This window comes from Anas platyrhynchos, chromosome 15 (assembly GCF_047663525.1).
Source record: "Anas platyrhynchos isolate ZD024472 breed Pekin duck chromosome 15, IASCAAS_PekinDuck_T2T, whole genome shotgun sequence".
In the NCBI taxonomy this organism is placed as follows: domain Eukaryota; kingdom Metazoa; phylum Chordata; class Aves; order Anseriformes; family Anatidae; genus Anas; species Anas platyrhynchos.
In genome coordinates, this window is record NC_092601.1 from 13,127,858 (window position 1) to 13,144,912 (window position 17,055).

General features: G+C 35.2%; 1 protein-coding gene across 11 annotated transcripts in view; it reads left to right on the forward strand.

Moving 5' to 3' along the window:
- TRRAP (transformation/transcription domain associated protein) overlaps positions 1-17,055 on the forward strand; it is a 92,616-nt gene that overhangs the window by 65,764 nt on the left and 9,797 nt on the right. For 8 of the 11 annotated variants that reach the window (XM_072023766.1, XM_072023774.1, XM_072023765.1 and 5 more), the window contains 9 exons: positions 8-236; positions 447-712; positions 1,446-1,546; positions 4,302-4,503; positions 5,381-5,545; positions 8,116-8,206; positions 9,286-9,485; positions 10,224-10,485; positions 16,401-16,626. In XM_072023766.1, coding sequence (XP_071879867.1) covers positions 8-236; positions 447-712; positions 1,446-1,546; positions 4,302-4,503; positions 5,381-5,545; positions 8,116-8,206; positions 9,286-9,485; positions 10,224-10,485; positions 16,401-16,626 — 1,742 coding nt within the window. The remainder of the gene's footprint in view (positions 1-7; positions 237-446; positions 713-1,445; positions 1,547-4,301; positions 4,504-5,380; positions 5,546-8,115; positions 8,207-9,285; positions 9,486-10,223; positions 10,486-16,400; positions 16,627-17,055) is intronic. The other 3 variants (XM_072023770.1, XM_072023771.1, XM_072023775.1) reach the window with 1 other exon arrangement.

Below are 17,055 nucleotides of genomic sequence, written 5' to 3' on the forward strand. Positions count from 1 at the left end.
TTTCCAGGCAGCACAGCAAATAATTGAACTTCAAGAAGCAGCCCAAATAAATGCAGGATTGCAACCAACTAATCTAGGAAGGAACAACAGCTTACATGATATGAAGACTGTTGTAAAGACCTGGAGGAACAGGTTACCTATTGTGTCAGATGACTTATCGCACTGGAGCAGCATTTTCATGTGGAGACAACATCATTACCAGGGTAAAACTGCCTGGTCCAGCATGCATTCATCATGTAATTTTCCAGACAACACATTGTTTGAAATAAGTTCTTTATATTCTTTTTATTTATATATGCAATAATCTTCTTGATTTTAACAAGGTTGTTTTTATCCAGTTTCCATTTAAGTGTTCCATTAAGTCATAATTTCCTATGCATTGTGTAAGGTTTTGCTGTATGTATGGTTTCATTTATAATGACAAAAGTTTCATGTTTTGTCTTTAGCCATTGTAACTGCATATGAGAATAGTTCTCAGCATGATCCTAGTTCCAATAATGCTATGTTGGGAGTTCATGCTTCTGCATCAGCAATTATCCAGTATGGAAAGATAGCTCGAAAACAAGGGCTGGTCAACGTAGCTCTGGATATACTGAGTCGCATTCATACAATTCCAACCGTACCCATTGTGGACTGCTTTCAGAAGATTCGCCAGCAAGTTAAATGTTACCTTCAGTTGGCTGGAGTTATGGGCAAAAATGAATGTATGCAGGTATGGTAGCTTTATCTCTGAAGTTGTTGCTGAGGATTATAAGGGATGTCAGATGTATTGATTTAAATAAACTGCCTGTGTACAGAACAGTGCCAGAATTTTGTTGGTCATGTTTTACTACGTCTAGTGTTAAGTAACATTGTTAGTCAAAGGCAGACATTGTCCTTTTTGAACTGAATACTGTTGAGTATTTAAAAAAATTAAATAAAAACTAAAGTGGAAGTATGTAGTTAGAAATCTTACCATATAGACAAATGGAAAGGACTTTGAAAATACATGATTTGCAAAAGGACAGCACAGTTGAACCGCTGACTGAAGTACTAGATTGAAGCTTTTGAGTGACTTATTCATGAGTGAAGGGTGCTGGCACATTAAGTGAAAATGAGTTGGAAGGAAAGAGAAAAAATGTGATTGTAGGCAAAAAACCCTGACATATGATTATAAGCTCAGCAAACTTCAAGGTGGCAATGGTAACCCATTGCCTGAATGTTGTCCATGCTATCTAATAGTTTTGCATAGAACATCGGGAACTTAGAATTGAATTGTCAGTCTAGATTTTTTTTTTAACTAAAAATACTGAAAAATCATACTATTTATTATTCATTTATCTTCTACTGAAATTTCAAGAGGATGTTTTGGCTGGTTTTTTTTTTTCTTTTTTTTCAACGGTATTTTAATTTTAAGAAAAACATGAGTTTTAGAAAGTTTTTTTTCACTAAAACTTGTTTAACAGGGTCTTGAAGTTATTGAATCAACTAATTTGAAGTACTTCACCAAGGAGATGACTGCTGAGTTCTATGCATTGAAGGGAATGTTCTTGGCACAGATAAACAAGTAAGTATGTTGGCTGGAAGAGGCATTAACACACATCTGAGAGAAATGCAGCTGAAGTATTTCAACACAGTATTCGAGCAGGAAAGTTGTTCCATATGTTTATACCGGTCTAAAATTTGGCACAGCTGTATAAGAAAGTGAAAGTATGTGAGAGTTCCTTTTTGGTTTGAAGATGCAGTGATTGGTAATATTTCTGAGTATTGTAGGAAAAAATTAGTAAAAGCAGACATTATATCAGGAAGAGACAGGGAGAAGATTTTTGTCCAAAACTTTGCAGTGTAAGATACCTTTTTCCTGTTTCTGTGACTACTTAGTTAGATGAACAGACATCTAACTGATATCTTAATCTAACAAACCAACGTATTAGTGTATTCGACAAAAGGAGGTTACTTTAAGTATGTTCTCAAAGTGCTGCATGTAAAACCAAGGAAAAAACCTTACTCAGTCTACAAGCTTAGAGGCTACCTAAACAAAGCTAGCCTACGTCTTTGTTTCTCTTCATTTCTATTTCATTGCTCATTGTATGTGTCCTATTAACAGCTGCAACTGATCAAGGGATAGGAAAATGTGTGATGGCATAAATCAGAATCTGTAGAAAAATCTGCTGTGTCATGCAATACAGAAATGCAACAAAAACTGCAATTCAAATAATTGAATTGAAAAGATGAATGTGGTATACGTTGGAGACAGCTTTATTTACAACAATTAAACACAGGTCTAAGTCTTGCTTTCAAACTAGCAGCTTTCTAGTATTTTTGCTTTATGCTGACAGGCACCTTATTACTTTGAGGAAGATGCCTCTCTAATTTAGTAAACAGGCGTTTCAGTAGTCAAATTTTATTGAGTGGTTACAGAAAAAACAACCTTCAGATTGTAGCAGCTTTCTGTATGTATAGTATTTCATGGCAGTATTGCTAGATGTTAAGTATTAGGTGGAATAATTCCTTTACCACTACATTGTGGACACTTACAAAATAAAATCTATCAGTTTTTAAGTTGTACACTGCAACCACATGTAGCAATTTAAGTCAGGAAATGATTAATATCTTCTGTGGATGCAAGAGATAATTTTAAATAGGCAGAATGTAATTACTTTGATGGAAAGTGCAATGAGCTTCCTTATGGCCATAAATGAGCTTAGTTTCAGTTGAGGTGTAAAGAGAAGAAAGTCTCCCTCTCCCCTGACCCCAATTTTAAATTTTATGTTAGTAAATTTATGCAGTTAAAGACATGTACAAATGAATCTATACATTTCAGGGGAGATTGGAGTCTGTTTAAAACATGATTCTGATATACCTACAGTTTCTTAATCTTGCAAATAAACAAATATACAGGGTTAAGATGTTAGGAAGGTTACACTTTGGAAGAATGACCAAGTGTTGAACCTGAGAATGTGTGACTACTGATCACGTGTATGTCAACTAAACCAGAAGGTAAAGGTCACCTCTGGTGTTGCATCTCTCCCATGCTGCCCATTTGCTGAGGAAGGTGATAAAAACCATTTTTCTAAATCATCTCAGATGTCAAGAATGATGGATAGTAGAGAGGGAGAAAAGAAAATCTACTGAAAAGTCCTGTTTTTACGAAGGGGAAGTAGTGATAAAAAGTCATTTACTAGACTGTTTCTGGGGCACTGTGCTTCAAAACTTCAACCTAAGATGCAGAAAGCATCTGAAAAAAATATATTTGTATAACATAAAAACAAATGTATTTTGGCTGACAGTTACTTCTTATTTCATCTCAATAGCTAATCATCTTAATTTATCACTGTAATCCCATGTTTTATCACTGTAACCCTACCAGCTAATCTTTTTTATAAAGAACTTATATTTTAAAAAACTTTACAGTTTTTAAAAACGAGACAAACAAGCATTACTTTGCTTCTGTATTGTTTCTTGTAATGCTTATTCCACAAGAGAGATGTGGAGCACTTTCCTTTAATAAGGAATATTGGAATACTTTAAAAATTTCTTTGTTTCTGTTATGTGTATTTGAGATTTCTTATCCTTTAGCCTTATGCCTGAAATATTATATAGTTTTGAGGGACTGTATGTATATTGGGATGAATTGTCCCAAATCTTGAACTGGGAGCACATGAGGAAACCTAGCAAAGACCTAGAGTTATCAAACCAATAATCCTTTTTTTTTTTTTCCTGAATTCAAGACCTGTATGATTAACCTTCATATTTCTTCACTTTCCATCTCGAAAAATTTTTTTAGCATTGGGGGGTGAGGATTTCCAGATAACTTTTTCCAGATAACATCAGTTGTAGTTTTAATGACTTGGTTAGGAGAACACTTAAGATGTATTCCACCAAAAAGTAGCTAATATGGTATCTTCCCAGTTTTACTCTTTTTTACTCTTTTTTTTTTTCTTCCCATCAGTAAAGAAGCATTTTTAGTGTATTTACTTATTTACTTCTGTTCTTCTTGTGTTATCGTTTTTTCTTTGTTTTCTCCTGGAATCTTACTCTAGTGCTTGGGTTGTACTGGAAGTCTTTTAGATCTTCAGGGAGTATTTGAGAATCTTAAGTATTTGCATAATTGGTTCCATTATGAACGGTTTACTTTCATAGCTCATGAAATTAAGGAAAGCTAAGAGAAAGTAATCGTGTAAGACCTTACTAGAGAACTTCATGGAAAAATATCATTGGGTGTTAAGAGAGTAATTGAATACCTTGTCAGAAGTGTGAGTCTTACATGATTTAGTGACTTTGTTAGTATACAGCTCATATCCATTCTTGTCACAATGCAGGTCTGAAGAAGCAAACAAAGCTTTTTCTGCAGCTGTGCAGATGCATGATGTCTTAGTGAAAGCATGGGCGATGTGGGGTGACTACCTTGAGAATATCTTTGTGAAAGAACGTCAGCTTCATCTGGGTGTGTCTGCTATTACTTGCTATCTGCATGCATGTCGTCATCAGAATGAGAGCAAATCAAGAAAATACTTAGCAAAGGTAAGACTGAGATATTTCAAAATAATTGGAGCACCACTTCCCGGCAAAAAGCTGGAATTATGTTCATATGCCCAAGTTTGTTTAATTAGAATAATTTCATTTACTGATTGAAAGCTTTAATTTAGGCTGAAACTGTGCATACAGTTTCTGTATTGTCATTGCATGTAAGTCATCATGGCTTTTTCTACTTCATTAATTGTTTTTTTTTTCTCAGGGATAGGAACTGTGGATTACTACTGCTAAAGTGTCAGCTGTAATTAGTTTAATCTTTATTCTCCCAAGCAATCTTCTTCAAAAATACTGTTTCATTTTCTGAAATTTCTTGTACTGCTTTTTTCTTTTTAGTTCATTAACCAAACACAATTACTACATTTGTGCCCTCCTGCTAAATGTTGTTGTTGAGTCCACAAATATAACTTCAGTTATTTGTGAGTGCTTAAGATGTACAGTCAGTGCTTAATACAGTTTTATTTAAATATGGTTGTAGAAAAAATATCTTTGAGGTTTGTCAGTTAAAATAATTTCAGGGGAAAAAAAAAACACACAAAGAAATATACAAGTTCTTGCACCAAAATTAACTTATCTGAATAGTGTACTTTTAAGTTCTATAAACATACTTCAGTTCCCTGTCCCCCAACCCATCCTTCCCTGTAAATACACTTGCATTTATTTTTTACATTCTCTTAATCTCATTTCTGATGGAAAAAACAACATTGACCAGTTATAATGGATTGAAGTTCTTGCATCTGAGTAGGCCTTGACACTTAAAAGGACTCCAGTGTCATATTAATAAGTATCTGTTGGTTTTCTGCACAATCCAATTGACATGTCTTGAACTTACTTAAGCCCTGAGATGGCTCGTGAAACTCTGTTTTAGGTTCTTTGGCTGCTGAGTTTTGATGATGATAAGAACACACTAGCAGATGCAGTGGACAAGTATTGTATTGGTGTCCCACCTATTCAGTGGTTGGCCTGGATTCCACAGCTGTTGACGTGCTTGGTTGGCTCAGAGGGCAAACTTCTTCTGAACCTCATTAGTCAGGTAGGTACAGAGGGTCAACACTAATTCTTTATTGTCTGTAATCTTTATTTTCAAGATGAGATGTATAAGAATTTTTAAAAACAATAAAGTTTTAAAAATAGTGTTGTTTGCAACTGTTGATTATTTAATAAATGTGAATTACTCTTTATACGCAGAGTATTTTTAAGTTCAAAGAGGGTTACTTAATGAGACTAAACCTTATGAAAGCGTATGCCATATGTGCGTAACACATTTTAGCTTTCCCTCTGCATTCTGTATTACACTTTTGTGAACACTAGTACACATCTAGGAATGTATAGTTAAATGGTCTTAACACAGGAGTAGGGCTGAAAAATTGTTAGCTCTAGTGACTAAAGGGCAGACATTTTAGTGCTTTTTTTATTAGACTTGATTGAAAAGTCAAGACTCTGTCACAGTCAGTAATCTCTACAGGGGCTCTATAAATTTTAATTGAAAATTTAGTATGTCAAGTGATTAGAAAAATAAGGATAAGGTGCAGGGAGTCAGGTGAGGAATCTGACTTCCTGGATTTGTCCCTCTGAAATGACAAATGAGCTTTGATCTTGCTTCAGGATTTTAAGATTTTACTGCCTACTATCATCTGTTGTGAAGCAGAATCAGAAGAACAGAACATGTACCTGTATCTCAGCATAAAATTGATTTACAGCATGTCCTTACACTCAGGGATAATATGTGACATCTTTCCATTGATGCATTTTTAGATGCTGTTTTGGTATTGCTTAGTGTGAACAGGGTTCAAACATCCTGTTCTCAGAGACATTAACTGGTCATGGTCTAGCTTAAAGTGTGTTTTAGTGTTCATAGAACCTGGAAATATTTTTGATGTTTGTTCATTCCGATTAAGGTAAAACAGCTGTGAGGTCCTATTGACATACAGCTGGACCTAGGAAGCTCTTGCAGTTGCCTTGTGCATTGAGGTCTGGGTACATAACTGTAGTGTGCATGTGTATGCATGTGTTTCTCCCTCCATCTCCATAAAATTAAGGTGAAACTTTGAAGGAGCCATACATCCAGATAGCTTAAGAAAGCAAAGTTCTTAAGACAAGATTTCTGACACACATGGCTTGGTATTTTCTTGTAACACTAGTGCTTAGCTGTGTTCTGACAGCAGGCAGATAAAACTTATTTCAAGGAGCTGTAGAGACTCTTTTTTTTTTGTTAAGATCTTAGAACCATTTGAACCATAGAATCATAGAATGTCCTGAGTTGGAAAAGACCCACAAGGACCATCGTGTCTAACTCCTGGCTCTACACAGGGACCATCCAAAAATCAGCTAGCGATGCTGTGCCTGAAGCACCCCAGGGTATGGTTGCCCCTTTTGGCTGTCTGGGCACACTGCTGGCTCATTTTTAACTTGGTGTCAACCAGAACCCCCTGATCCCTTTCCTTGGGGCGGCTCTCCAGCCTTCCATCCTGCAGTCTATGCATACAGCTGGGGTTGCCCTGTCTCAGGTGCAGAATCTGTCACTTGCTCTTACTGAACTTCACAGTTGCTGATTGTCCAGCCCTCTAGTCTGTCAAGATCCCTCTGCAAATCCTGTATGTACATTTCAGAAATGAGTGGTTACTCGGAAGTCCTACTATAGGTGGAGCTTAGGTTCATAAATATCACAGATATTTGTGTTTATCTTGCTTTTAAACTTTGCGTTCATAGAAGGAATATAAAATAGAAAATATTTCCGTGTTACTAATTTAAAACTGTAAGTTTGCTGCACTGCTAGATCCTGAACTTCACAGTTCTTGTAAATAAAGTATTCTTGAATGACACCATGAAGCATATGTATGTCAGGTTAGTAATCTGGCATAAATAACACTTTACTGAACAGTTGAATGCCATTGCAAAACTTCTACTACTTGTCGTATCCATTTGAGTGGAAGAAAAATCCATGATTTAATGAGATTGTGGCTGGAGAAGCCTCTAATAATGTCTTAAGATGCACTGTATTGTGGGTAGTACTTAGATACATAATTTCTTTCCTTTAATAGATACGGAGATTTATTAATTTTAAAGGGGATGCTGAATGTTAGTATCTCTTTAGCCTTCCCCTCCTCACCATGGAAGCTAAAATCTTTTTTTGGTGAAATTGGTATCCCCTTACATTAAGTGCTGCAATTAGGTGCAGTAAAGCTACTCTGTAATGGGCCTTCTTATCATTTGCTGTGGGGATCGCTGGGAATTGTGGCCTAATTTAAAGACTAACTGGTGTCATTATGTCTGTTTTTCTTCCATTATGTACATGAGTAAGATCTCTGAGCTGGCCCAGGTACTCTGGCATTATGCTATTTTGAGATTTGTTAGGCAATACGATCTGGAAGTGCTAATTATGTAATGCTCTAACAGAGTGTGTGGAGGGGGTCACCATTTCTCCCCTTTGGTTTTCTGTTACTGAAATGCTCTTTACTTTTCTAGTTTTCTATAAGCTGTTATTTAAAACAAGGAACTGATTATTACTGAATTGCACTCGTTTACAAAGATAATCTGTGTCTGACCTGATGTGCAGTAAATTTTCCTTAACTGAGAAATGTGTATATATGCATCTCCAAATAGGTGGGAAGAGTCTATCCCCAGGCTGTCTACTTCCCTATAAGGACCCTCTATTTGACCTTGAAGATAGAACAACGAGAGCGCTACAAAAGCGGTGAGCTTGATACTGATAAAATTGTTTGATTTCTTTGTAACTTTATCATTATTTTGAGTTTCATCTAAATTTACTGGGTCTTCCCAGATTTTCTAGAAAACATAGCAACTTCAAAAGACCAAGGAAAAAAATTCTTTGTAAACAACTTCGTTTACGTTTGTTTCTGTAAAGTGAAGCCTATAGATGACTTGAACTGTCTTGAAGTTTCTTGAATAATGTACTCAGCAAGAAGAGTTTAATCTACGTTATTATTTCAATTAGCTATTCATAGCCACACATTCTTTAATGGATTTTTATTATTAAAAACAAATGATATTGGACAAATAGTAAATTCTTGGATTTCAAATACCAAAGAACTCTTTGGGTACTCCTTTGGAGGAGGAGGCACTTGCATACTATAATACTTCACTACGTTCATATCAAGCAATAGAGGTTTCTGTTCCAAAATCTTAATATTACCACATACACATCTAGTGATTGCTGATAAAATATTTTCCTTTCGGTTCTGCCACAAGCTGCTGTTCTGTTGGTGGGTTAAGTGAGGTTTCTGTTTGCTGAAAGCTGATGTTGTTCAAAGTAGTAAGTTGTTATCTGATAAACCAAAACTCAGTGCTTAATCACTGTGCAATGGAGTTGTAATGCAAGAGATCAGTTTTACTAGAAGATAGCACTCTACAGCAATATCCATGTTATTGGCATCAGCTATGTTTAGTCCTGCAGTTGTGTGAGAGATTGCACCAAAAAAAAGAAACGGGGCCAGAATGAACATTGTTTAAATAATTTGATTCTATCTGAAATGATGTCAGTTACTTCAAGAGCTTGTGTTGGTAGTGTAAAACCTAGGGCCCTGCAATTTTGAAGAGTATTTATATTGCTGTAACTTTGAGAAGCCTGTACCAGTGAACAGCACTTGGAGTAGTGTTTTCTTTCTAAAAAACACATTTTCTGATAGTCAGTAGGTAATACATGAGTAATACTTAAAGTAAATCTAAAGTAAATTCTTCTTTATTTAATTCAGGCATGTATAAAATTTATCAAGTTTTAAATTTCTGTTTTGATTTTTCTTTTCTGCTTTACAGATTCTGGCCAACAACAGCCAAGTTCAGTTGGAAATCAGTCCCACTCTGCCTCAGATCCCGGGCCAATCAGAGCCACTGCACCAATGTGGCGATGCAGTCGAATTATGCATATGCAGCGAGAATTACACCCAACGCTGTTGTCTTCTCTGGAAGGCATTGTAGATCAGATGGTCTGGTTCAGAGAGAATTGGCATGAAGAGGTATTTGGCTTTTATATAGTTTCATACGTGTGTATCATCTAAGGAAAACTTAGCTGCAAAATATTTCTCTAGAATGATTTCTGTACAGTAAAACATAGCTATTTTCTTTGATTAGTGAACTGTTTTAAGGAGCTTTTAAGGAGCTAGTTGTATTTGGAAGCAATACAAAAATTTCCCCAAATTATCAATTAAATGAATGCTTCTAACTTTAGCATTTATTTAAGCTGTTTCTTGAACTAACTGAAAATTTATATTCTTATTCTAAGTTTCATGGATACCAGTTTTCTTCTTGATCTGGTGGTCTGTGACAGGTGGTGATTATTGTCCAAATTTGAATTAGAGAGCAGGTGGACATGCTATTCCACTTCTGTTAATTGTCTCTCAAAGTTCTGTGGACTGTTCTGTTCTGTATACCTAGCAGAGACTTAATAGTGTTTCCTCATACCACGTTACTTTCTAATATATCACAAAATATGAATGAAAACTTTTCTGCTTTTGAAAGAGCAAGGAATGCTTTGTGGTGCAGTGTTCTGACTGGTTTGCTTATTTGCAGCGCTAGTAAGAATCAGTGCTGTCATTCAGATTGACCCTCTGATACAATTTGAGAATACAGTTTTAAATAAACGCTTCTCAGAGAATAGCTTCACTATATAAAACACAGTAAGGGAATAAATACTTGGTGTCAAATCAGAAGGCCTGATCTTCCTGACTTTGTCTTTATTTTTTTTGAATCCTTAGGTCCTTAGACAACTGCAGCAGGGCTTGGCAAAGTGCTATTCTGTTGCCTTTGAGAAAAGTGGAGCTGTTTCAGATGCCAAAATCACTCCTCATACATTAAATTTTGTCAAGAAGTTAGTCAGCACTTTTGGAGTAGGTCTTGAGAATGTGTCGAATGTGTCCACCATGTTTTCCAGTGCAGCCTCAGAGTCACTTGCTAGGAGAGCACAGGCAACAGCTCAAGATCCTGTGTTCCAGAAGCTAAAAGGGCAATTTACAACAGGTAATGGGTTTTATTTTTATTTTTCTATTATTTTAATCTCCAGGGAAATTTCCCTCAGAAAGTTCACCTGTGAAAGCATTCTGCTTTTTTTTTTTTTAAATATTATTACTATTACAGTATTTTCCTGAGAGAAAATATAGAAAACAGCACCTTTCTGTCATTCAGCATAACATGGGATAGTTCATCAATCTGTGGAGCAATAAAGATGATACAAATTAAGCCAGACCACAACATAGGGAAGGAGGTTATTGTTACATTTTTATTACCTAGAACTGTGGTGAAGTATGTATTTAAAGGTGAATTAGATTACTTCTAACTGTAATATTTTTGCAATCTGACTAAACTACCTGCCTTAGATGAGGACAGTGATGTCTATTTTATGGTGAATGTCAGAATTTAATGAAATTATCACTCCAGAACTCCAAATTCACAGTATCGTTTAAAGTCTTTCAAAACAGCTGACTTACTCAAAACAGTGTTCTGAATAGATTATGGAAAAAAAAATACAAAAATTCACATAATTGGTAGGTAAATTAAATCAATAAATTTAATTAGCCCTAATAAAAAAGGCATTTCAGAGAACTAGCTTTTTTGCTTCATTTGGTTTCCGTTCTTCAGTGGTGTTACGTGTTTGATCTTGATTTAAAGTTCTGAGAAAAGCATGTGTACAGGGGAGTGTGGTTTTGATATATTTATTGAAAAGTGTTAAGGCCATGCAGCTATATATGACAGAACTTGACAGTGATTGGCATCAGTGTTGTGGATTACCAGGATTTTGGGTTTTGCATAAATTCCTGCCTAAAATACATTAGTTTATCCTTAAAGATAATGGTAGAATTAGATAAAAATGAGGTTTTTTTTTTTTTCTGAACAGAATTCAAAGTCATTAGTTATTCATAACTGAAAGGATAGAGTTTCTATAAAGACCTGTTTTCATATTTTTCTGAATTCACTTTTATTTATATTATTCTAAATCTGACTTAGATGATTTTGGCATGAGTTAAAACTCCATGATCTTAGCTTTTATAGTTATTTAAAAATCACGCCCTTTCTGCATTAAATCATTTTCTCTGCAAATGTGAATCTTGCACTGACAAGTTATTCTTTTTAGAATTCTAAGTTACATAAAGCTGCCTAAACGAAAAATTGAGGTCCAAGTAGCTACTGAGCATTTACAGAGTTCGACAAGTAGACTTGAAGTATTTTTTCAAGCATTTCACTGATAATGTTGTGAAAGTAAGTGAACTGATGGGAATCTCGTGAAAGTAACACGGTTGTAGATATGACCTACATATCTTGTTCGCATGATGCATTACATCATGTCCTTTTTGAGGCACAACAGTTGCATGACAGCAGATAATGAAAGTCCTGAACCATATGATTAAATTTTTAATGGATGAAGGCTACTGGGAAGGGAAATGGAAGTAGGGACATTTTGTGTGTCGTTGACTGAAGCTTACAGGGAAGCAAAATACATTAAATGCAAGTTTGGACTTGTTTTTCATTGTTAATAATGGTTTCGGTGTCTCTACGTTGTAATAATAGTCTAGTCACGTTTTCATTGCTACACATGTTGTTGGTATTCTCAGCTTTTGTTCAGTTTAGAGTTATTTTTGGTCTGCTCTAGTTTCTCTTAATTTATTTCCTTCAAGATATGAGTGTTAGAGGGATCTGGGGTTTCAGAAGTTCAAAACAAAAACTCAATATGGCAGTAGGCTTAAGTTGCAAAAAATCTAAAGTAATATTTCAGAACACTTCTAGAGACCCTTAATGTTTAATTGTAATTCAGTTACATTTTGAGTTAAAAAAATAAAACTTAATGTGTAGGACTTTCAGTTTTTGTATGTGGTTATATGTTGGTTTTACTCATCTTTATATATATAGCATTTAAGGTTTCCAGGTGTGCTACCTAAACACAGCTTTTTTGAAGAATTGTATTGAACAACCTATAAAGCAATGAAGAACGTGGGCCTGAACATAAAAATCATGTAACATCATCAAATGCAAAGTGTTTCTTAGAAAGCTTCAGTAGAGTAATAAGTAATTTCTTACTTTTTTTTTTTTTTTTTTTTTTAAGATTTCACCTTATATTTTTCAAGTATAATTAAACATAGATTTCTACAGGATTAAAATATTTATTTTGCTTAATGCTGGGTTTGATTTTATTTTAATCTATTAAATTTGTTTAAATCACAAGTGAAGTGTGGGAGATGAAACTAAACTGATCGATATATTATGCATTTTTATAATGTAATTCATTATGAGGAAAATGAAAATAAGTTTTTGATTAGTTTTGCAATAACAGTGAAAAGTGCATAACTAAATGAACAGGACTAATTACACTACTGAACTAAAGGCTGTTCTAACATGGAGAAACCATTAGGAAATCATGCCTGCCGTGCCTGTTTTTCACACTAGGACTCTTCCATGTTTGTGTTTGTGACTAGTAGCACCAGTTATGTTTAGATGATGGACAAATCATTTTGGTGGTTGCCCTCCGTTTTAGAAGTGTCTAAGCTGAGAAGCTGTCTAGGAGTAAATTGCTTTCTTTGGTTATTTCAAAATAACAGCTTTGAAAATATAGCTAACAGCTATGTTCTATAGACACTTCCAACCATGTGTGGTTGCATGACCTCTTCCACTACCATCCGAGTTGCATCTTGACTCCTGCTGGGAGTCGTTAGGACTCTCTCACCATTTCCTAGACTTGGAAGATTTTGTCTGCATCCAGCTGGACCACTGGAGTTCTCATAGGTCATCTTTTTCCATCCAAACATTATATATCGTAAAGCCAAATTTTACTTCAGATTTTTTTTTTCTGGAACTTGAAATACTTAGTCCTTTGAGCATCTCTTCTTTGTTCCTTCCATCCTTTTCAGCTAAACCTTTGACATCAAAGAACAGACAGATACTGAAAAATGCTCCCTTTGAGAGTACACTCAGCAGTGAAAGGAGGGGAGAAACTGCCTCGATTGTTCTTTTGAGGGCAGATGATAGTTCTGAGTTTGGATCTCTGCTTCTTCCTGCACTTTTCTTGTTTTCTTGTTGCACTTTTCAAAATACACCCTTAAAGGGCAAGATAACTTTCTTGACAGTTTTGGCACCCAGCTTAATGAATTTCTCTGCCATGAATGGAAGTTCTATAATCAGAAGGAAGCTTCTTGAAGTCTTGTTTTCTATCTGAAGCGTGGGGAGAGGGAAGGGGTAAGGGCACTGTTAATTATTTTTCATCTTTTTAAAGTTTTTTTTTGTTGTTGTTGTTGTCCCCTCTCCTTTGTCCCCTTCTCAAGAGAAAGCCTAGCATTACTCAGGTAGCTGTTTCTTTGCTTCTGTTTTGTTTTTCTGTTCTGTTCTGTTTTTGTTTCATGTTCTGTTCTGTTTTTGTTTTTCTGTTTCTGTTCTGTTTTTGTTTCATTTGTAGGCAACAAAAAATTCAGATCAAGAGGTTGGAGTTAGCATTGTATTCGATTTGGTCTTGTCTATGTAGTCTTGGTTTGATGGAGCTGATTGATAAATCAGAAGTTCTGTTTCCTATTTCTTAACTGCCATGAAGATTTTTCACATATTTCAGTGCTCTCCAAAAGTTCTTATGAGCTTAAAAAGAACCTTTTAGAAAGCACAAAGCAATTTCATATCTGAATAATGGCTTGAAGAGCAAGATAGCTCTTCTCTTGGAGAATAGTTGGATCTTCTTCAGTACAAGAGATTTGAACTCCTCTCTGAAATTAAACTTACGTTTCAGTTCTAAGTGGCATTTTACATGATGGGTGTCCTGCCTCTTCAGTTGAAGATCCTTGCATTTTGAACTTGAGCAGAATCAGATGATGTCTGCAGCAGAATAATCTTTCAAATCTTGCAAACGAGCTATTGCTGGTCCTAAAAGCATTAATTACCAGTTACTTTTAACTGATAAGAACTATTTCATGCCGGTGTAGCAGAAGGGCTTTTAAAATAAATAAATAGAAAATTAACATTTGATCATTTTATTAATTTTTATTTATTTTTGTATATATATTTTTTTAATTGTTGTGATGCTGTGTTTTGTAGGTCAAGAGTTCTGGGGATACAGAAGGGTTTGTTACGCTGAATTTACTAACTGAAGTGTATTCCTTTTTTTGTTGCTTCATGAGCAGTTATGGCACAACATTCATTTAAATAGCATTAAGCTTCTACAAAAAAAAAGATGTAGCTTTATTTTGTGTTAAGAACTGTCAGGTTTCTGTTAGGTCTGTCTCAGGCAGGAAGAGTGTGTCCCCTGTTTGTCCTCTCATTGAAAGTGGCAAGAACTTGCCAGTTGTGCTTGGTTGGATAGATTCAGGTGGCAATTTTTGAGGTGTTCAAGACTGAATGAACACGTTTGTTTGAAGCTTGTGAATCACACTGCAAAATCTTTAGCATCGTTGAGGACAGAGAGCAAGCTTCTTCAGTTGAAGTGCAGTGTGTAAAGTATCACAGCCTTATGTGAACATCTCCATTACAGATGTGGAGGTGAACTCCTATTCTCTGTGTGAAAAGGTGAAACAAGCAGTAGGGTGTTTTAAACCAGCGTGTGTTAGCTTGAGAAAGTATTCTCCATTAATAGGTACTGAGAAAGTGGATTTGTTCGAAACAACATGTTTATCTGGATTAAGATGTTTGCAAAGCAGAGGAATTTTGTACTATGTATAATGTCTGGTGTTGTATTTTCCTTTATTCCAGTTGAAGTGGAGTATTATTTTTCTCTAAGATATACTGTCTCTGGGAGCAAAAAGACTAACCTTTTTTTCTTTTTTTCTTCCATTTGCTACTGGGTAACAAAATAACAAAAATCCTAAAATGAGCACTTCAGAAAACAGAGCTACTCCCGTGGTGAACTGAATGTCTTTTTAATTAATATTTATTTATTTATTTTATTTAAAGAAATGTATAATGCATATTTTTACTACTTTGACATTAGCACAAAAACTGGTTGCAATCTGGGGATTCTTTTCTGTACTTCAGGGAGCCAGGAGATAAGAGATGCAATTTTGTCACTTCCGTGGAATGATTTACTTGCACTGTTCACTAGAGGGTAGGCTTGAGATTATAATAAGTTTGTTTTACAGCAATATTGCAAGGGATGCACTGCCCAGACCAGGTAGAATCATTAAGGAGGTGCATCTTTCATTGTAGACTTTTGTCTTATAGAAGTGGAAAGGTTTTTGTGCTGTTTTGTGCTCTGTTTTGGGCTGTTTGACTACAGACTTCCACTGAAAGCTTTTAGCATATCGGTATTCTGGGACATGAAAAAGTATTTTGGGTTGTGTGTTCCCTAATATTTTGTTTAAGTAGCAGAGCAGCATACTAGAAGGAACAAACTCTTCCTTACTTAATAGAGAATAATTTGAAGTTGTGCACAAAGAGGAGGTGGTAGATTCTGATTGGTTTAAGCTGTATATAATTATAGCACTTCTCTATGGAAAAAGGTTATTCTATAGTAATGAAATATTCATCAGAGCCTTTCTTTCAAAGGTAGCACAGCTGTGTTCAGTATGTTTGGTTTGCACTGTTTAATTGTATGATGTGCTCTCCTCCAGCACCCAGTTGTAGTGTTACTTCTGTTGGGTGATCCTGTACCTATAATTTGTGGTTGGGGTTCATAGATAGCCATGTCTCGGTGTCAGACTTCCTTAGTAGTATGTCTTCCTTTTCATGTGCTAGCTGCTGATTTTATTAGTTAACTTCTAGTTTTCGTATAATGTTTAAGACCAGTGTAGTGATTTAAAACCTGTTTTCTTTGTAATAGGTGTGTGAGCTGTATATGGGACTCCTCAAACAAAGTATTTTCCATCTGGCTGAAAGAATCTCCTTTAAAGTGTGAATGTCACGCAGTCAATAGTTAAATACACTATATGGAATTTAAAGTGCTAAGGATGTATGTATATATTTTCTTTTAGACTTTGACTTCAGTGTGCCAGGATCAATGAAACTTCATAATCTTATCTCGAAACTGAAGAAGTGGATTAAAATTCTGGAGGCAAAAACTAAACAGCTTCCAAAGTTCTTCCTCATAGAGGAAAAGTGCCGCTTTCTAAGTAATTTTTCAGCACAAACAGCAGAAGTAGAGATACCTGGAGAATTCCTTATGCCAAAGCCAACACATTACTACATCAAGATAGCAAGGTAAACTAAAACTGGTGAGAAGGGGTAGTTGTAGTTCTGCAGTGGAGAAGAAAATGTAAATGTTCTTCAACTATCTGTCCTGAGAAAGTAGATATTATGTGTATTTCAGGTATTTAAAGTACATATATGGAGTCACAGTTTTGGGTATAATAACTTGAATTTTTTCTTTATCCTCCTTTGGTAATTTTGCATTGCTTCACTATGCTGCTGTACTGCACGTGACGATTACATTTGGGTTTATGTTGATATAAGTTGTGAGTGTTTATTCTGTTGTAGTCCACAGAGGAACTGCTCTTTAAAACGGTGATCAAGATCTGATCTAAGGATTAATTTTGCTCAAGAACTGTTGTCTTGGGGGGGAAAAAATAATAATAATAATAATAATAATAATATATATATATTTTACAACATAATAGAAACCTTGGGTTA